We start from the raw sequence: 22,273 nt of genomic DNA, 5'->3' as shown, positions 1-22,273 counted from the left end.
TAAATCTAAAACTGCAGAATAAACTATGAGACGACATCTTTGTGACCTTGGGATAGGCAAAGACTTCTTTACTAGGATACAAAAAATATAAAAAACACAAAGAATAAATTTATAGGACTTCATCAAAATTAAAAACATAAGAAAATGAAAAGACAAGCAACAGCTAGGTACAAAATATTTGCAAAATATTTGTCTGTATAAAGGACTTGCATCCAGAATAAAGAACTCTCACAATTCAATAAGACAGCTCAATTAAAAAACATGTGCAAGAGACGTGAATAGACACTTAACCAAAAAAGATATATGTATGGCAAATATGGTACATGAAAAGATGCTTAACATAATTGGTCATTAGGGAAACGCAAATTAAAATCACAATGAGACACCGCCACACACCTATTAGAATGGCTAAAATTAACAAGAGGGACAATGCCAAGTCTAGGTGAGGATGCAGAACAACTGGACCTCTCATACAGTGCTGGTGGGAATGTAAAGTGGTAAGTAAGCTCTTTTGGAAAACAGTTTGGCAGTTTCTTTTTTTTTTTTTTGGTGAGGAAGATCAGCCCTGAGCTAACATCTGTTGCCAATCCTCCTCTTTTTGCTGAGGAAGAGTGGCCCTAGGCTAACATCCGTGCCCAGCTTTCTCTACTTTATATGGGATGCCGCCACAGCATGGCTTGACAAGTGGTGCATCGGTGCACGCCTGGGATCCGAACCCCGGGCCGCTGCAGTGGAGCGTGTGCACTTAACCGCTACGCCACCAGGCCGGCCTCGGCAGTTTCTTATAACATTAAACAATCCTTATCATATGATCCAATAATCTCCTTCCTAGGTTTTACTTAAGAGGAATGAAAACATATGACCACGCAAACACTTCTATGTGAATGCTCAGAGCCACGTTATTCACAATTTCCAAAAAATGGAAATGCCCAAATGTATTTCAACTGGTGAATTAATACAAAACCATACATATAACGGAATACTACTCAGCAATAAAAAGTCATGACTCATACCATATTAATAAAGAACAAAAATCACATGATTATCTCAATAGATGCAGAAAAAGAGTTCAACAAAATCCAACACCCTTTCATGGTAAGAACACTCAACAAACTAGAAATAGAAGGGAACAACTTCAACCTGATAAAGGGCATCTACGAAAAACCCACAGCTAACACTATACTTAATGGTGAAAGACTGAAAGCTCTCCCCCTAAGATCAGGAACAAGACAAGGATGTCTGCTTTTGCCACTATTATTTGACATTGTACTGGAGGTTCTAGCTAGAGCAATTAGGCAAGAAAAATAAATAAAAGGCATCCAGTTTGGAAAGTAAGAAGTAAAAACGATTTCTAATGCACATGATACAATCTCATGTACAGAAAATTCCAAGGAGTCCACCAAAAAAACCTATCAGAGCTAATAAATGAGTTCAGTAAGGTTGTAGGATAAAAGATTAACATACAAATATCAATTGTAGTTTTTTTTTTTTGAGGAAGATCAGCCCTGAGCTAACATCCATGCTAATCCTCCTCTTTTTTTTCTTTTTTTTTGCTGAGGAAGACCGGCTCTGAGCTAACATCTATTGCCAATCCTCCTCCTTTTTTTTTTTATCCCCAAAGCCCCAGTAGATAGTTGTATGTCATAGTTGCACATCCTTCTAGTTGCTGTATGTGGGACGCAGCCTCAGCATGGCTGGAGAAGCGGTGCGTCGGTGTGCTCCCGGGATCCGAACCCGGGCTGCCAGTAGCGGAGCGCACGCACTTAACCGCTAAGCCACGGGGCCAGCCCTCAATTGTAGTTCTATACAGTAGCAACAAACAATCTCAAATTGAAATTAAGAAAGTAATTTCATTTACAGCAGCATCAAAAAGAATGAAATAAGAATAATTTTTAACAAAAAATGTTCCTGATGTGTACACTGAAAAACTACAAAACATCACTGAAAGAAATTGAAAAAGATCTAAATAAATGAAAGGACATCCTGTGTTCTGATCCGAATATGTGAAGACATAATATTGTTATAATGACAATACTCCTCAAATTGACCTACAGATTTAACACAATACCTATCAAAATCCTACCTGGTTTTTCTTTCTTTTTGCAGAAATTGACAAGCTGATCCTAAAATTTGTATGAAAATGCAAGGGACCCAGCCAAAATAATCTTGAAAAAGAAGAACAAAGCTGGAAGACTCATACATCCTGATTTCAAAAGTTAGTACAAAGCAATGATAATCAGGACAGTGTGGTCCTGGCATAAGGACAGACATATAGATTAATGGAATAGAATTGAGAGTCCAGAAATAAACCCATGTATTTATGGTCAACTGATTCTTTTGACCAGGGTGCCAAGGAAATTCAATGGGGAAAGAATAAGTATTTTCAACAAATAGTGTTGGGACAAATAGATAGCAACATGCAAAAGGATGAGGTTGGACCTGTACCTCACATCAAATACAAAAATTAACTCAAAATGGATCAGAAACCTACTTGTTAAGAGATAAAACTATAACACTCTTAAGAAGAAAACATGGGTATAAATCTTTGTGACCCTGGATTAGGCAATGATTTCTTAGCTATGACATCAGAAGCACAAGCAACAAAAGAAAAAATAGATAAATTGGACTTCATCAAAACTAAAAACTTTTGTACATCAAAGGACATATTATCAAGAAAGTGAAAAGACAACCCACAGAATGGGAGAAAATATTTGCAAATCGTGTATCTGATAATGGATTAATATCCAGAATATATGAAGAACACTTATAATTCAAGAATAAAGACAAATATAACCCAAGTTAAAAATGAGTAAAGGATATAAATAGACATTTCTCTAAAGAAGATATACTAATGGCCAATTAGCACTAGAAAAGATGTTCTACATCATTAGCCATTAGGGAAATGCAAATCAAAAGCACAATGAAATACCACTTCACACCCATTAGGATGGTGTAATAAAAAACGTGGACAGGGCCAACCCCGTGGCTTAGCGGTTAAGGGCACGCGCTCCGCTGCTGGCGGCCCGGGTTCGGATCCCGGGCGCACTCCGACGCACCACTTCTCCAGCCACGCTGAGGCCGCGTCCCACATACAGCAACTAGAAGGATGTGCAGCTATGATGACATACAACTATCTACTGGGGCTTTGGGGGAAAAATAAATAAATAAAATTATAAAAAAAAAAAACGTGGACAATGATAAGTGTTGCTGAGGATGTGGAAAAATTGGAAACTTCACGTTTCTGGTAGGAATGTAAAGTGATGCAGTCTCTTTGGAAACAGTTTGGCAATTCCTCAAAAAAAGTTAAACTTAGAGTTGGCATATGGCCCAGCAATTCTACTCCTAGGTAAATAGCCAAGAGAATTGAAAACATATTTCCTCCACAAAAAACTTGTCCAGGAAGCTTCATAGCAGCATTATTCATAATAGCCAAAAAGTGGAAACACCCCAAATGTCCATCAACTGATGAATGAATAAACAAAATGTGGTGTATCTATACAATGGAATATTATTCAGCCATAAAAAAGAGCAGAGTGTGGATTCATGCTACAACATGGATGAACCCTGAAAACATTATGTTAAGTGAAAGAATCCAGACACAAAAGGCCACGTTGTATGATTCCATTTACATGAGTGTAGAATAAGCTTTCAAAAACAACTTGCTTAACAAATTTAATTGACATGGGCAACTAGTTTCAGATTATTTGTGATGAGGGGGGCTGGTGTGGGGCAAGACAGGAACACAGAAAAACTGAAATCACAAATGTTCTGAGACACCAGTTGCTCATTTGAGTAGTATTTTACTCCCAGGGTGGAAATGTGGGTAAGAAGGTTTCACGATGTGGTTCTGTTACAGATCCAGACACTCAGCCCAACTCTCACACTATTATGAGATTGTTTATGACCATGAATAATGATTAAATAAATGATTATAATTATTATAAATGATTAAATTATGACCATAATTTTGGTCATGGAAATGGACAGTGGACCAGGAGCCAGGAAAGCCTGACTATTTCACTAACCAGTTGTGTGTCCTTGGGCAAGTCACTTCGTTGCTATAGTTTCCACTTCACCTACTGATCAAATGGTCTCTAAACTGAAGTTCTAAGAATTGTAGGCCCATGTTCTCAGCCCCAGGCTTGGAATTAACAAGGGGTAAACACCACACGAACCTAGCAATCTAATAACACATCCTGTATTATTCTGACTTCCGAAAGGCAGCTAGGAATCATCCACTTATTTTAGGAGCTCACTGTTCCCTGGGAAAGATACTTTTGGCAAAAGCAATAGTTCAGACGACAGTCCCAGTGTTTTGGAGAAAAGCAACTAATTTATTGACAACAAAGCCTGTTTTTTTTCCTTGAAATTTCTTAGCTGCAGGCCCAGAAATACAACGTGCCCAGAAGACTCTCAAAATATGTTCTCAATTCCCTTTTATCTCCCACCCAGAGCTGAGAGACTAGCACCAACTGTGTCATATTAAACAAATCTGCATCCAGCACCAATAAAAGTGCATGACCAAGGGAACAGATAAGAATTGTTTTCAATTTGTTCAGATGGGATTAGTTAAATTTAACCTAATTAGACCAAATAATCAAAGCAGGTGTTTGTAAGTTGCCAATGTTTTTATTCTCTATAATTGTTTGGCTATATTTCCCAGGAACTTAGGTAAAGGAAGTTAATGTCATAAAAATCATTGACCTTATATCTATTCATGTCACACATCTATTATTCACGTTCTAGGCAGTACAAATACAAGGCATTGTTGAATACTTCTCACATATTTTACCATTTAACCATCAGCAACATCTAAGCTGGCCTTTGGGAAGGCTTACGTTACCTAACTTCCATTATATAAATACAAGAGAAATAAATGAGAGCCTGTCTTCTAATCTGATACTCATCTACAAAGCACCTTGGCTTGGCATTTAGACTATTCACAGATTCTGACTTCACACTCACAAGCTGGTCACTTTTAAGGCATTTAGAAGAAAAATAATAACAATAATAAAAGTTACATTCCAGTTAAAACAAAATGTTTATTGCACTTGGCAGAATGATGAGATCTGAACTATAAATCCCAACTAACAAAGAAACCACAAAATGCAATCACCAGCAGCCTGGTCCTGGGAAGAGTTTCGTGCAGTGGCCGTAAGTTCACTTTCAAAGGGAAAAAGGGCAGGTGGCTACCCGGGAGCAGTCAAGCTTTCTCTTTCTAGTAACTGCTCCAGTCCTGGGTATGCTCTCATATTATCCCACACACTCTTGGGATGGGAGACAGAAACACAGGCAAGAAAGTCCCCATAAAAAGCATGTGATCTGGAAGCTCCTGTAAAGGGGATCCCTCTCTGAGGCCTGGGGGTTCTGCAGGAGGGGCAGAAGCCTGGAAGTTGAATCAACAAAGAGGATTCTGGGGCACCCCTCCCTGAGATAGTGAGTGGCTTTCCTGATTGGTCCTGATTTAAGGCATTTAGAAGAATGTGGAAGTGTGCTGTGGGGCCACATGGTAGGAGGCTGGAGAGCTCAGCCTCTGCTATCTTAATACACGTGACATCGGGCAGTTCTTTCTGGGCCTCACTTTCCTAATGTCTAAAATGAAGGACCACCAGTACCTCCTATTAGTGCACCCAAAATGCTTGGCACAGTGCTTGGCATGAAGTTAAATAAATGCTCAATAAATGTTGGTCATAATTATTATGATCCCTACCCGGAAGATAATATATTTTTAAAAATATTTCCTGACAATGAGAATATGATGGGCATCCTCTATACGTTTCAGGGGTAGGGAAACAGCCTTTTGAGATCACTTATATGATGTGGAGTAGGATGGACAAATCCTTCTTCACCTCAAACGTTTCTATGAAACTGTTATTATGTCATTTCTTTCATTGGGATAAACTAATCCTCTTCAAGATTATACATACATTATATGTACATATAATTATAAAAGAAATAACTAGTTTACATAAAATTAATAAAATGGAGACTAGGAAAAGAAAAATCCACTCAGAAACCCACCAAGAGAACTTAAACCGAAAGTCAGAAAGTGCAAATAGGTAAGATATTTGTTTAAATACCTGGTAAAATAAAATGTTCAATTGAATAGCTGAGAAAAACACAAATTTAAGGGATGTGGGCATAAGAGAGAAATAGAAAGTCCATCTCTCAGAATAAAGGGGGTAAATATTTAGTCAGGTCTCAGACAGTGTTTCAGTAAATAGATATTTCAATGGACAATTTCCAACCCGAGAGCAAATAACTTAAGATGGGTGTAAAATGAGAACGAGAGCTCCCGTTTCCATGTCCCTGCCCAGGCCTGTAACCAGCCTCTGAGTCCCTGCGGCAGTTAGACTCTTCTGCCTCACCCACCCCAGCTCCAACTGGAGACTATAATTTTCTTTCCAGCAGGAAACTGATATATACTAATGATGACAGCTGGATTCAGAAGAGGAAAAAGAATACAGGGGACAGAGAGTCCTTGTGGGTTTAAATCACTTTAAAACTCAAAACAAAACCCCCAGATTTGGAATTTTTAAAACCTAGTTAATGGCTGAGGAAACCTCAAATGATTGGGAAGTACTAAGATAAAAGTTTGAATTACACAAAACACATCATTATCTTAAGCTTTTCTAATCATCTTCTCTGCCTTTCTCCTTCACTGTTTTTCTCATTGTTTATGCCCTCAGCCCTTCAATGTGGTTCTAAGACATTTTAGAGGTAGGAATAGCCTTCCAAGGTCACTTACAGAATAGTATTTGAGAGGAGATGGGCAGATCCTCCTCCAACCAAAAAAGTTTCCCTGAAATTGATATTACTTTGTTTCTTTTGGAATAATTAATCTCCTTCAAGATTCCTATTTAGATACATTTACTGTTGAAATACATGTACACACATTCACTGTTGAAACACATGTACACACATTTACTGTTGAAATACATGTACACACACGAGTAAAACAGAATTATGTTGTGTAAAATCAGTAAAATGGAAAATTACAGGAAGAAATCCTTCTATAATCACACCATTCTAAAACAACTATTTTCAGCATTGTGCTGCCTTTAACGTTAGTCTGGTCCTCCGCTCCCCACCCTCCATCTCCCAAAACCCCAATACTGATTATCACAACGCCTGGACAAATCTTCCTGACATTCTATGAATGAATTTTCAATTACATTTTTCTTTCAGTGACAGTAGGAACTTAGCTTCAAAAGGATCCTAAGAATCCTGTGAGGATGCAGGCACAGAAAGAAATGTCACCTTGTCTAAAATCACATGACCCCACTCTCCGTTTTATATTCTCCAATAATCTCCTTTGTCTACAAGGTCAAGCTCAAGCTCCTTAGACTTTGGCCTATGAGCCCTTCATGACTGAGCGCCTGCCTCCCCAGCCTCACTTCTAGTCACAGCCGCCTGGTCTTGAACCCGACACTCCAGTCACACTCGCCTGGCTCTTTGAAGGCTGGGTGCTTTTGTGGCTTTGGCCATGCTCCTCCCTCTGTCTATAATGCCCACCTCCACCTTGTCCATCTGGTGAGTCTCTACTCATCCTCAAAACCCTGCTCAACCACCTCCTCTTCTATGAAGTCTTTCCTTCCCTCCCAAGTAGAAATGACCTTTCATTCTTTAGTGCCTCAAATGTATCCCACACACACTTCCTTTATAGCATCCATAATCCCTTATTGCATCTACTTAAAAGCCCAAGACATTTTCATATGTACCTCCAGATATAGGTGCTCAACATGTCTGATGCTAGCATATTATGTCTGATGAATGAAAAAATAAATGAACAACAACAAAAAATGATTATTTTCTGGATCAGTCAGAGGGGCAGGAACATCCGTAATCAAGTGAACTCCAAAGTGAATTCCTGACATTCTATGCCAGGTATGCTATGCTTCGGTGTCTTCCTAGGAAAGCAGGCATTTCTTCTTTCCTGAAGATGTTTAAGAATATGAAAAGGGGGCCAGCCCCATGGCCTAGTGGTTAAGTTTGGTGCGCTCCACTTATCCACATACAAAATAGAGGAAGATTGGCACAGATGTTAGCTCAGGGCAAATCTTCTTCAGCAAAAAGAAAAAAAAAAAATGTGAGGAGAATTGTGAATGTAAGAGGTAGAGCATAATTCCGCCAGGCTGCAGGAGACTGGATTAGATGCATGGTTACCAGCTAATGATAATGATGATAATAATAGTATTAATGGTAGCTAATGCTTATTGACCACTTATTCTGTGCCATGCAAAGCACATTCTTTACACGGGGCTTTACTTGTATTAGTTGACTCTAAGGTATAGATCCTATTATTATTCCCATTTACAATTGAGAAAAAGTGTCTCAAAGAGGTTAAACGACTTGCTTGCTTAAGGTCACAACGCTAGTAAATGGCAGACTGGGATTCAAACCCAGAGATCTGGCTTGAAAGCCTATGTGGCATACTTCCTACTCTGAGCTTTGTGAGCTAATAATGGAGGTAGATATATACATATTTATAACCATATACACATGATATAAACATCTGATTTGAATTCAGAAAATGATTTTACATCCAATTGATGTATGAGTTTAAATAAGATTTGTATCTCAATGATAATTGTTTTTGTTTTTGTGAGGAAGATCAGCCCTGAGCTAACATCCATGCTAATCCTCCTCTTTTTGCTGAGGCAGACCGGCTCTGAGCTAACATCTATTGCCAATCCTCCTCCTTTTTTTTCTTTTTCTTTTTTTTTTTTTGTCCTTTTTTTTTTTTTTTTTTTTTTTGTGAGGAGATCAGCCCTGAGCTAACATCCGCCAATCCTCCTCTTTTTTTTGCTGAGGAAGACGGCCCTGGGCTAACATCGGTGCCTATCTTCCTCCACTTTATATGGGACGCCGCCACAGCATGGCTTACCAAGCAGTGCGTCGGTGCGCGCCCGGGATGCGAACCAGCGAACCCCGGGCCGCCGCAGCGGAGCGCGCGCACTTAACCGCTTGCGCCACCGGGCCGGCCCCCTCCTTTTTTTTTTTTTCTTCCCCAAAGCCCCCAGTAGATAGCTGTATGTCATAGTTGCGCATCCTTCTAGTTGCTGTATGTGGGACGCAACAGGAGAAGCGGTGCGTCGGTGCCCGCCCTGGATCCGAACCCAGGCCGCCAGTAGCGGAGCACGCGCACTTAACCGCTAAGCCACAGGGCCGGCCCCTCAATGATAATTGTTAATATTCTAAAAACTGAGGAAAACTCTGCATTTCAATCAATCAGTTAATAAATCCATTTAATGAAGGCCTGCTATGTGCTTAGCCGGGGGACAAAGAATGTAAGGCATGATCCATTCTTTCAAGGTATTTAGAAGGTAAAACTATAATGTCATGACATTCTTTTGAAATCTACACATCCAAGAAAGTGATCACCTTGTTTGGTGATATATTTAGCTATTGCTCAAACTGCTTTTGGAAACAATTTATGAAACACATAATAATAGATTTCCTTACTTTAAGCTCACAGTTTATTTTTATCCCAAACAGTGTTATTCATCTTAATCGCCATTTTACTTCACATTTGGTTAGTTCTAAAAATCTTAATTCATCCTCAAAGGAGGAAATTTTGTTACCACTGTTTGTGTGGATTTACTATATGAATACATACATTCATATAGATAGACATAGATACATACACACATACACATATATCCTGTGATTTATGAGGGCAATTCCCAAAGGACTGGACAAAATCAGTACTTGTTCAACAGGAATATAATATGAGCCATATATGGAATTTTTGATTTTCCAGTAGCCACAATTTTAAGAGTAAAAAGAAACAGATGAAATTAATTTTAATAACACATTTTATGTAATCCAATATATCAAAAATATTATAATTCCAACATGGAGTCAAGATAAAAAATTAGTGAGAAATTTTACATTCGTTTTTTCATACTAAGTCTTTGAAATTCGGTGTGTATTTTATTTTTATGTAACATTTTAATTTGGATCAGCCACATCTAAAGTGCTCAAGAGCCACATGCCATACTGCACAGTGCAGGATAAAATGTTTAGTGCTATGGCTGCCATATTAGAAGAAGAGTAAGCGCCCATCCTCCTCACATCTTACTCTGCAAAGTAACGACTTTAAGAGGAATAATACGTCGATGCAAGTGAAATCTGCTGAGTAATAAATGACAGCTTGTGATCACATTTAATTGGAGTATAAACTCTATATAATGTAAAAGTTTGGAGGAAAGGATGATTCAAAAAGGCCAAAGTCATCCTCATAGGGGAGCCCAACTCGTCAGTAAAGACCAGGCAGTTGGAGAAGAGAGAAGGGTATTTTACAACATTCAAGGGTTAACCCTTCCAGACAAGGAATAATGGTACTAATATGCCAAGAAAAACTTAGTTCAAATAAACTAATGATTATAATCAACCACACAACTCTGATAGGATCCCAATGAATGGGCTTGTACGTAGTGAGCAACTCTTTCACGGCCAAGGCCCTTTAGATACTAAGCAGAGAAGTATTATAAAGCTATATAGAATTTGGAACTGAAATACAAAAACGGCGGAAACCCAAAACAACTTATTTGGTAACATGTGATTGATAATCTCTTTATAATCTCTGGACCCCAGTTAGCTCAAGTGTAAAATACAGTGGATGCAACCCTGAGGGCCCTTATAGCTAGGGTGCCCTATAATTTATTGTGCAAACCTGGACCCTTTCAAGAATAAAAGGGGGCACCATTAATAATGATGTTGGGACAAGAGGTATAAACTAGGACTGTTTTCAGCCATAAAACTATATGATCCTCTTCTACCAAACGGATACAACAGCTACCCCTATGCAGGGATGTGGAGCTGACAAAAGTCCAGGCGTGTTATTACTACCTCTGCATGGCCACAGGGGCTTTGTGGGCTAATACACGTTGATCCAGCTGAGGCGGGTTCGCACCTCCCCCTCAAAGCATTTTAAATTGGTTTGAATTTGGGAACAGGGTTCCATATGGACAGAGCTGGACTCTGACAGCCTGAATATATTTACTGAAGACAACAAATCATTGACAGACTAAATGTAACAGAGAAAAGGCCTGGCCTGCTTGCACTCAGAATCTGACTTTGTAATTGTAGCCTCCTTTAGACAGGCCTAATCAATTAGAAGAGGCTGATTTTAACCAGTTGCAGGTTCATTACTCTGCATTCCAGTTTGTGTTGATGAAAATCAGTTTCAGTCTGTGGCCTGGAACTCATGTACAGCACTTCCTGCAGTCTCTTATATAAACACATCAAAAAATTTTTTTATTTAGAGTTGCCCTTCTCCCTTTTAAGAAAACCACTTTGTGAATCGTGGTTAAAACAGAATAATTGTATGTGGATCTGGGGCCCACACTAGGAAACATATATGACCAAGGAACACATATAAAGTCAGAGCTTAGGTAGCAAGGGGTGGATCTGAGACAGAGTCTCAAATATCCAGGCTCCAGCATCAAATGAGTCCAGCTCAGTTATCTCTGCAGAATGGAACAGAATGAACTCGCAGTTATTGAAGATGACGATCTTTCAAAGAAAATGCATGAAATAGGAAAGAGCCAAGGTCTTAGAAGCACAGAGGGTATCTGAGTAGAGTCCACACTCTTCCCTGAATGACCAAACAGAAAATACAGAGCAAACTTCCAACTAAACAAGGGCAAGTTCCCTTGAGAAGCTTCTATGAGGGAACCATATGACGCTATGTTTAATTTTGACGTGCGGTTAGTCTCACAAAAGTAGAAGGTGGGGGAGTGTGTGGCAGAGCCACTCAAAACCCCACCTACATTTCAAAGACCTGTAATCATTCCAAAATATGATATAACTATATCATATGACTATGAGTCATACCTGGCTGGGTGCCTTTTGCGGGTTTGTCAAGGCAGCAAGTCAACAGGAAGAGAATATCAATATACACAGCTCTGGTCACCAAACATGGATTTTGCCTAGAAAGGTAAAGAACAGAAAATAAATTGGCATTTTCTTTCCCTGAGGCCTGGGTCACAGAAAAGAGAGAATGGGTATTTTCTATCAGGCATGTCATGAGGCTTAGGGAGTTCTAGCAAATGCTAAAAAAGACAGATAATCACCAATGGCAAGAACACATCAGTTAAGTCAAGTGAGAAAATGAAATCCTAGAGCATATGGCGGAGGGTGGGCTACGTGTGTACAAAACTGATAAAACTCTACGCTCTGGCTGCAAATAAACTGAAAACAAACAAAAACCAGTATCCTATCCCAGTTATTTGAAAACAAGGAGATGGGGGGAAACGACTATATTCTATTATTTTCCTCTTAAGTGGACAAATGTAGAGGAAACATCACTGGTTATGAACATCCCTGATTTAGCATTTTGGAGAAGACTTGCCCTGACATACAACAAACCACATCTATAGACTTACAATGACCAGCTGCCCAGCTGAAAACCAAACACACAAAAGCATCAACGCACACTGCAGTAGACATTCCTTTCCCCACACATGGAATTTCTTCTTCTTTCAATAAATGGAGCAGTTCATTTTATTCTTGGAACCACATGCTGGAAAAGTTAGTGGGCTCGGATTTAGGTGTCTAGATAAAAAAGAAAAAATGAAGACTTCCTTTTGAGAACAGTGCTGAAGGCCCTGGCTCTGAGCCTCAGTTCATACTGACCATGAACAGGGTCCAAACCTCCTCGGTGCACTAATAATTCAGCACAAGTAGTAAAAACAGTACAGACAGATCTGGGTTTGAATCCTGGTTTTGCCACTTATTATCTCTGTGACCCGAATCAGATTCCTGACCTGACACTCACCTCACTGTGAGGGTTCAATGTGGCACAGAAAACCAGAACGCCCACCTCGGTGCCCGGCCCTGACAGACGCTCCCTAAGTGTCCAGCCTCTGCCTTCTTGGCCTCCAACATAAGATTAGGGAATGGCACAGTGTTCTGGCTAATGGATTTCCATTTTCTTGATCCCTAAACCCATCCTTCTCATTCTCTGTAAATTAACAGTTTTACCATTTCCCTAAAATTTATTCCCACTCTATCCTGAACTGCCTATATCCTAGGGCTGGCATATGCTCTAGCCTGAAAAGAAAATCAGTTACTTTTGATTTTGTTTTAAAGACATCTTGCTTCAAGATCTCTCTGTTGCTGACCTGCCTCCTTTCTGTCCCACTGACTTGCTTCACCTACCGTATCTGCTCGCTCCCCGACTCCTACTCTCCCCTAACTCCTAGTTTACATCTATACCTTGCATTTGGCCTAGCGTCATCCCTGTGCCTAGCTATTTTTAAAAAGTTAGTTTTAAAAAATAGGTAACACGTGTACATGCTATAAAAAGAATTCAAACAGTACAAAAGGGCATTCAATGGAAATTAAGTTCCTTTTCCATGCCCCCACCCTCTACCCAATATTCTGTTCCCCTGAAGCAACCACTATGCTTTGTACTTTTTGCTTTTACTGCTTTTTAGTATATCCTTGCAGGCGCATTGTAGTCATTTACAAGCATTTATTGATAGCTACCCACCTGTTTATTTTTACATACAAACTGGTTTACTACATACTATGTTCTGAGCATTACTTTTTTTCAATAATATATTTTGGGTATCATTCTATTGAAAACATAGAGATTTGCCTCATTTTTAAAATAGTTATAAAGTGCTCAATTTCATGAATATACCAATCCCCTACTGAAATAATTCAGATTGCTTAAGATATTTTGCTGAAAACAATGCTGTAATAAATATATAAGTACATCAGTTTTGTGCATATGAGTGAGTACTCAGAGGATAAATTCCTAGAAGCTGAATTGCTGGATTGAGATATTTGCACAGTCAAAATTTTGATTGATTTTGACAAGATGTTCTCCAAAGAGATGGTACCAATTTATACTTTAACCAACAGTGTGTGAGGATTCCAGTTTCCCCACAACCTGGCCAACACAGTGCATTACTAAACTTTTTGACCTTTGTCAAGATAAATGAAAAACAATACCTCATTGTTTTAAATTACAATTATTTTATTATAAGTGAGGTTGACCATTACATCATATGCTTTTCAAAAAAGATACTTGAATTTCCTTTTCTGTGAACCGTATTCAAATCCCCTATCCATTATGTTGTTGGTCTTTTCCTTATTGACTTGTAGGAGCTCTTTATATATTACGGACATCTGCTCTTTGTCACATGTTACAAATATGTTTTTGCAGTTTATCACTTGTCTTTTAACTTTATAATTGTTTTTCTAATTCAAAGATGTTTCGTTTTATGTAGTCAAATATATTATTTTTATTTGTCTCCTGAGTTTTATGTCACGCTTACAAAGTCTAACTCTTCTCCAAGATTATATATATAATATATATATTTAAAATTTTTCCCATGTTTTCTTCTAGTACTTTACAGTTCCATTTTTTGTTGTTGTTTAAACTTTTCTCTATTTGGAATTTGTTGTTGTTGGGTCCCCCTCGCCCCCAATCCTGCCCCTGTCTTTTGTCTCCACCCAGTTTTTCCCAGGTCTGTCAATCATAACTTCCTGTCCTTACTCTTCTACCCACTATGAAAAGCCCACAATCTAAGAAAACTTCTTTAATGGTATGCACAATTCTAGCACTTCCACTGTTTAACAGGTAGGACATCCCCCCTGCCAAAGAAAGGACCACTCAAAAAAAAAAAAAAAAGTGAGAAAACCCAATGCAGGGGTTAATAAACCATCAGATATCTGCCACAGGGCTGAGTAAATGGCCTGCAGAGAGCAGATGGAATGCTGCCTGATAATCTGGTTTTGAGCTAGGTGCTGGGAGGAGATGCACATGAGATGATTTCTGACCTCACAGAATTTTGTCTAGTTATGGAGACAAAAATAAAGACAAACTTTGGGACAGGATGTAAGGAGTTAAGAAAAAACATATCAGGATGGGCTGGAGAAATGGAAAGGGTTTACGAAGATATAATGCCAACTGGGCTATGAAAGATGGGAAGAATTTAGACAGACAAAGTTGACAAGGAAGGACATTTTGAGAGGGGGTAATAAGTGTGAGAAGGAATTGGTCCGGCTTGTCCAGGGACCCAGGAGACCAGCTGGGGAAGATCAGAGAACATGCTGAGAAGGTGGGAACAAGAGCAAGGCAAGCCAGGCTTTCAGGAGATGGGATACTTTGTGCTAACGGGGTGCTTCTTAGTGTAAAAATGTATGGCCTGCTCCCGTGTGGTCTCATAGAGTCACAGCTTCTCACTCTGGATGTTCTTCTGTTGGTGGAGCCATACAGAACCATAAAGAGAAGCTTTTGGGAAATTGGTTTGATTTTCAAGTCCGAAGGGAAGCCTAGTTTCCGTGAGATTGCTAGCTAAGTTAATACATTTTTTTAAATTTGTAAATGTATAGAGGAAAGGCTGGCAATCTCTGGAGCCCCCTGCCAGGCTGAAGTGTTCTGCATCTTCTCTTGACTTGGCACAGGTTGGCGACCTTGCTGGCCTCCTGGGACACTTCAGGGACCACTCTGACTGCTCCCATAACTGTGAGGCTCTGGGCCATGTCTAATGTAGTCAACGAGATCATGGGAGGCTCCCTCAAATGCTGCAGCTTTTGATTCCAGGAAACAGAGAAGATCTGGGGCCACAAAGAAGTCCATCCATGGCTTCTCCTTCGAGACTGACTCAGAGAGAAATTCTGGCCTGGAGCCCACCGTTCATGGCTCCACCCTTGAGGACAGCCACAGCCACAGTCACATAACATCCCTGTCTGGAGTCAGAGTCGGACTTCACCCTCAACTGGCTTATTAGTCAGGAAAATAATTTTTTTCTCTTTTTTTTTTCTCTATTACTTGGTGTTCTGACTTGGAAATGGTACACTGTGAGTTCAGGGTGAGCCAGAGGTTTGTTCTCGGTCTGTTAAGACACTTTGATGATGGGAATAAAATCCTGGGGAAGAGCAAGCCAGCTGGAGAAGAAACCAAGCCACAGGTTTTTGGTGGGCTGGGGGACTTTTTTCTGCCCCCAAATGGAAAAATCCTGGCATAGGGCATGTATAATGAAGATTTAGAGTGTTCGACAAAAATCTGAAGTGGTCAGGGTCTAACAGATGGGCTGAAAATAGCATAACAGAGGCTTTAGAAGGAGGAGCAGGAATCAGGTATGATGAGGACTAAGTTTACCTATATAAAATGAAACAAAGGGCTTACTAAAAATCTTGCTTTCTTCCACTCTTTTTATCATTTGTCCCTTGACAAATATCTGCCCGACAACCTGATTAATATGTTTCTGCTTTGGGAAATCTCTGAACTTCATTAAATCCCCCTCTCCTGGACGTTGGGGTTAGGCAGAAGGCAGGGCAGAGAGTAGGGCTTCCCAGACACGTCCACAATGGCCCTAGTGTCTAGAGGACAGCAGGAGCTCTTGGGAAGTCTGTGATAAATTATTCACTTCTCCTGTCCCTTCCGGAATCCCAGTGGCTGCAAGAGCTTTTTAACTGAGGCCCATTCATTCAGAAAACATTTACTAAGAGGCTACTGAGAGCCAGGAATAGTGCCAGGGTTTAGAAATTTGAAGATGAAATCTTCAGTGACATAGTCACTGCCCTCAAGGAACTTAGAGTCCTGAATAGTGTTTTTCAAACCGTAGGTTATGACCCATTTTGTTGGTTATGAAATCAACTAATGGGTGGTGACTAGCATAACTGAAAGAAAGAAAAGGAGAGAGGAAGGAGAAGGGAGGAAAGGAAGAGGAAGGAGGGAGTGAGCTAGGGAAGGGCAGGAGGAGGAAAATATAATCAGAGGGCATCCAAGTAGTAAAGGTGAGCATTGTTGCCTTCACTTGTTTCTGTAAAGTCCTTGCACAGAATGAATTTTTAATAAATTATCTTTAAAGTTAGATGGAAATAACTTATGAAATGCAATCATTTTAAGTTAAAATATTGATTGATTTGTTCTCTTTTTCTTTTCCAAGTAGTAAGTCACCTTACCTTATACTGAATACCTTATTTTGGATACCAAGCATCCATAGGGTTATGCTTGGTATCCAAAATGATGGTGGATATGTTGAAAGCAAACATTCTTGAAATCAAATATGCTAAATCTTGAGTAAAGCTCCTCTCTGTTGCATTTTTTTCACACTGTTCATATTTATACAACCATTATTAGCATTTCAAACTGTAAAATTTCATTTTGAAATTCATGAAATTTCACATACACACTGCACACAGATACACATTAGGTCACATGTAAAATGTACCTCTTGTTGTGAGTGGCTGTCAAAAAAACTTGAAAGCCAGGGCCAGCCTGGTGGTATAACTGTTATGTTCACGCGTTCCGCTTCAGCGGCCCGGGGGGTTCACCAGTTCGGATCCTGGGCAAGGACCTACACATCGCTCATCAAGCCATGCTGAGGCGGTGTCCCACGTAGAAGAATTAGAGGGACCTACAACTAGGATATACAACTGTGCACTGGGGCTTGGGGAGAAAAAAGAAAAAGACGAAGATTGGCAACAGATGTTAGCTCAGAGCCAACCCTCCTCCTTCTCAAAAGAAAAAAAACAACTTGACAGCCACTAGTTGGATAGTGGAAGAGGGACTGCCGGTCCACCTGGGTGAGTTAGAAGTGACTGGCAGAGAACTGGAGAATGAGGAGTCTGAAATACAGGCTACGGGCAGATGGATCCCAGCAGAGGAAGGAGCATGTCCAAAGACCAGGGCACATGACATGTTTGGAGAATAACAAGTACAAGGGGACATGGGAGGGGAAGGACAGCAGGAAATGACAGAGGATGGGTGAAATGCCCAAAATGGAAGAGTTCAGGAGTGACCTTCAAGAGCTCCAAAAGCTCCAAAGGGTTGAAACCCCCAGTGGGAGCCCATCAGCCCAAACCATACTGGAGAGCTGGGATCCCCACTCACTATATGAAGCCTTGGTGGGCACCCTGGAAAGGACAGACAGTTCACTTTGGACAAACCAAGCTCTTTCAGAAGAATTCATCGCCATCTTCAGAGGACTGTAAACAGCTGTTCTGGCTTTAGGCTGCTAGTGTCTGTTAAGGTCTCTAAGTCAAGAGGCATATCTGGACTTCAACAGAGTCAGAGTCTGAGGTCACTCCAGTCCCTAGGGAACTACTCCCCGAGAATCCTGATTAGACTCATGGCTTAACTTTATTAATTTAGAAACACTTACTGAGCACCATGGGGGATATCCTACTTGGAATACAAAGGGAGGGAGAAGACAAAGTTCTGGCCTTGCAAAGCTTATGGTCGTGTGTGTGTGTGTGTGTGTGTGTGTGTGTAAAAACAAAATACACAAAAAACAATCAGAGGGAATGTCATGGAGGAGGGTCTGGAGACACAGAAGGATTTGGCCAGTGAAAGGAAAGAAGGAATTCCAGGCAGGGGAGTTCACTGGAGCAAAGATACAAAGGTGGGGACATGCTTGCCACATGCGGGGAAGAATGAAGACCAGAGAATGAAACAGGCGCAGCCGACAAGCCTGTGAGCCTGGAACGACTCCGGGCCTCGCGTCCTAGCAGGGGCTCATCAGCACCCACTGCAGGCTCTTCCTCTAATCTTGGCTCCCAGGCAGGCTCACTCCCACTCGGATCACTTCTGGTCTCGACCACCGTGAGCAAAAAGCACTCACAGCCTCTTACCATGGAGCCAGCAGTGAAGTTAATGGAGCAATATCTTGGGGACCATGACAGTCTGGCCCAAAAGAGTCTGGAAAGAAGAAAACCAGAAAAAGAGAGGAAAGTGGGTGGGGAGAAAGGAGAGAGAAGGCAGGTGAGAAGTGAGGGGAGGGGAGAAGAGAAGAATAAAGAGAGAAGGAAAGTGGTAGAGGGAGAGGGGAACACAGTCTGTAACATGTTCCCACATCCTGCCATGATCCCCCCACTTGACACATGTCGAGCCACACCACGTCCTTTATTTAAACCTCACTTCAAAGCCTGTCCTCTAGGAAACCTTCCCTGACTAACCATCAGAAAACGGCCTCCAAGGGCAATGTGAATGGCTGACTTGACAGAATATTTTGTTGACCTTCCTTTGGTCTCCTGGAGATCCATCCCGCTGGCCATCTTTGTAGCCCTAGGCAGTTCACGTCCCTGCAATGGTAGCTGTCCAGAGACGGGTTGTTGTCTCCTTATATTTGGTTATAAAAGGAAGAGCTGCTGCGGTGAGGAACCAGGAGGTACTTCTTTGATGCAGGCCGCATTAAGTCATGTAAATGTGGAAGTGTAAATTAAATAAAAAGAACCCCTCTCTCCCTTCTGATTTCCATTTTTACCACAGCCCCCAGCCAAGCAACCATCATATGGCATTCCTGGAGAAACAACAGGGGATTTGTTTAAACCAAGGTGCCAAATGGTCATGAATTGCAGAATATATATTTTTAAACAAGTTATTTTCCCCCACTGTAACATCCAGAATTTAGATCTGCAAGCGGGGCCAGCTGGCAGCAGCATGCAGGGTCTGGCTGGCTACCCAGGACTGCTCATTTACCTTGCCCTCGCCTTGGGGGGTGGGGGCCGGGGGTGACGGCAGAGCTGCATTTTTATGGTATGCTCCAACTTCCATCCAGCCTTTCTTGGTCTGGAGCTTTGCAAGTGTTTATACTCACACCCACACGGATAAGCTGCCCCGCAGGCCTCCTACTTGGATTTTCCTTTTAAAGTGAAGCCATCTTCATGCCCTGCTCTGGTGGCTGACCAATTTATAGGGAATTCTTTGTGAGCTGCCACGCACAAAGCAAGAGACCATGAGCTGTGAGTCTGTCCAGAAAGGGACCAAATGTCCTAGCCATGGAGTACAGAGTAATGGGGCTTCCTCTGGAAAAGCAGGTTTTGTTCCTTGGGGATGGAATCTGTGAAAACAGAGAGCCTTAACCACTTTACCAGGGTTCCGAGTAAACACTCGGCAAGGCCCAGGCAGTCTACAGAAGGCACTGGGACACTTCTTAAATCAGGGTCAAAGCCACAGCCACCTCTGCTTCCCTGGGAATGCCACTGCTCGAGGGGAAGCCCCAAACCCTAATGCCCAGGCTTTGCCTTCTCCCTCCATTAAGGCTCACCTGCCTTTTCAGAGGACCCCTACGGAGCCTCCCACTCCCCCAGAGGCCCTCATCTTTTTCCATCTTTCTATTAGGCATCTTTTTCTCATTAATGTACTAACACTCAAGTTATGTGCAGAGAATGAGGAAAAAGAGACCTTGTGTGGGGCCTGGGATTTGTTCAAAGCCTGGGGAAACTGTTTTAGAGGGTGTATGTTTTTTATTCCTTTTATGAGAGATGCATGTTTCCCCCCCTCTGTGACTTGTTTAAAAGTAAAGTTTAATATGCTGCCAGAGAAATTGCTGGTTAATAACTTAATAAGCTATGTGCTCAGAATTATGGGAGAAAAGTAGTATCCAAGAAAACTTTTATGGTACAGTTTGGGGCTTGGAGGATATATAGCTTCAGTTATTATATAAAATGCTAACAGAAGTCTCCTTTCTTTTCAAACTTTACTTTCTCCCTAGGATTATAAAAAAGGATAAATAAGTGAGGTGAATGAAAACTTCTAGAAGCTGCATGAGAAGTCTGTATGTAGATCACAAGGTGAGAATTTCTAACAGCAGTCAACAGAACTGTGCTGTGTGAACTTGGCAAAGCACACACTGGGAAATTAGCCTGGCAAAATAGTAACAATGATAATAATAGTATCAGCTGAATTTTATGAAAAGTTTTATCTTCAAAAAATATTCCTATTTTATCTTTATTACATTCTTAAGAGGGAAGAAAACTAGGCATTATTATTCCCAGTTTTACAAATAACAAAGTAGCTCATATTGCTCAAGTGACCTACCCAAGATCAGGGCAAAAACCAAGAATAGAATCAAGGTTTTCTAGACAAATTGTAACTATTTGTCCCAAACCCAATCTGATGAAAAGTGAGATGCTGTGCCAAACAATGAGGGTATTTTGGTTTGCAGCCACATGCTCTGGTGTTGTGTCCTGGGAGCTGGTCTGGCGAAAAGCAAGACTCCCAGCACAGCTGTCTGTGAGGCCACATAAAGGCCTGTTTTCAACATGGATGATGCTGATAAAAACTTAGTATTCTGACAATAGAGATTTCCTATACGTATTTGCTTAGTGCTTTTATACTTTCACACTCATTACTCACCATGCCCTTCCCTCCTCTCATCTATTTCATACCATCATTTTAGAGCTTCCCACTCTACAGATAAAAGCTGAGGCCCAAAGAAATTATAAGTCACACATTGCTGGTTAGTAACTGAGCAGGGACCAGAACCCAGAACTGCTAACCCAGAGAGTACTCTGCCTCTCCTCAACTTCAGCAAGGTGCATTCACAGCCTCTGTCATTTGCCAAGTGCCTCTCAGAGTGATCCTCCCTGTGGTCACCTAGGAACACAGGGCCTTCAGGTTGGTGAGGGTCCCTTCTGGCTCAGGGAGGAAATCCTGGAATAAACTCTTGAAGTTGTGTGGGAAGGTATTATTTCCAGAGGCCCACAGGCCAGTCCAATTGCTGAGGAAGCCTGGGCATCACAGGCAGCTGAGGGGAATGAAGGACGCCAAGGCTTTGGAGGGTCTTTCTCAAAGCCACTCCCTCGGCCCATTCACATAACACCAGCCCACGTGCCCTACAAGCCCTCCTAGAGGCAGCCTGAGGCCTGGCCACACAGAATAAACATACCAGGGCTGAGTCAGCTTAATATGAGGGTAGAGATGCAGGACGCTAAGCGGAGCCTAAAGAAGCACTCCCACCAGGTCTGCGTGTTGCCCCAAAGCCTGACCCCAGAATTACTGACTTCAGTTAAAGGTACTGTCTCCAAAAGTTCACTACTGAAAAACAGCTATATGACCAGGAGAATTAACTTAGGTATATATTGGAACTTAGTAACATGTTAGCATGATTTGTTGGTCAGATCAAGTGGCAGTCAGCCAGCAGAGAGTGGATTTCTGAGGAAAGGGGATCTAGAATAGCTAAGTTTTGATGGCAAGAAGGTCTAGAGCATGGGTTCCCAGGAGGGCAGCTCTTGAGAGAGGGCCTAACGGGAAGCCCAAGGGCATGGGGTTGGCAGTATTTTCTTTTATCTATCTATCTATCTATCTATCTATCTATCTATCTATCTATCTATCTATGAAGATCAGCCCTGAGCTAACATCCATGCTAATTCTCCTCTTTTTGCTGAGGAAGACCGGCTCTGAGCTAACATCTATTGCCAATCCTCCTCCTTTTTTTTTTCCCCCCCAAAGCCCCAGTAGATAGTTGTATGTCATAGCTGCACATCCTTCTAGTTGCTGTATGTGGGACGCGGCCTCAGCATG

At 41.2% G+C, this 22,273-nt stretch overlaps 1 protein-coding gene across 2 annotated transcripts in view; it reads right to left on the bottom strand.

Moving 5' to 3' along the window:
• THADA (THADA armadillo repeat containing) overlaps positions 1-22,273 on the bottom strand; it is a 312,115-nt gene that overhangs the window by 63,997 nt on the left and 225,845 nt on the right. For both annotated transcript variants that reach the window (XM_058551343.1, XM_058551342.1), the window contains one exon: positions 11,842-11,936. In XM_058551343.1, the coding sequence (XP_058407326.1) occupies positions 11,842-11,936 (95 nt within the window). The remainder of the gene's footprint in view (positions 1-11,841; positions 11,937-22,273) is intronic.

This window comes from Diceros bicornis, chromosome 12, assembly GCF_020826845.1.
Source record: "Diceros bicornis minor isolate mBicDic1 chromosome 12, mDicBic1.mat.cur, whole genome shotgun sequence".
Classification (NCBI taxonomy): Eukaryota; Metazoa; Chordata; class Mammalia; order Perissodactyla; family Rhinocerotidae; genus Diceros; species Diceros bicornis.
Note: the sequence above shows the minus strand (reverse complement) of the source record. Positions and strands in the feature narration are given on the sequence as shown.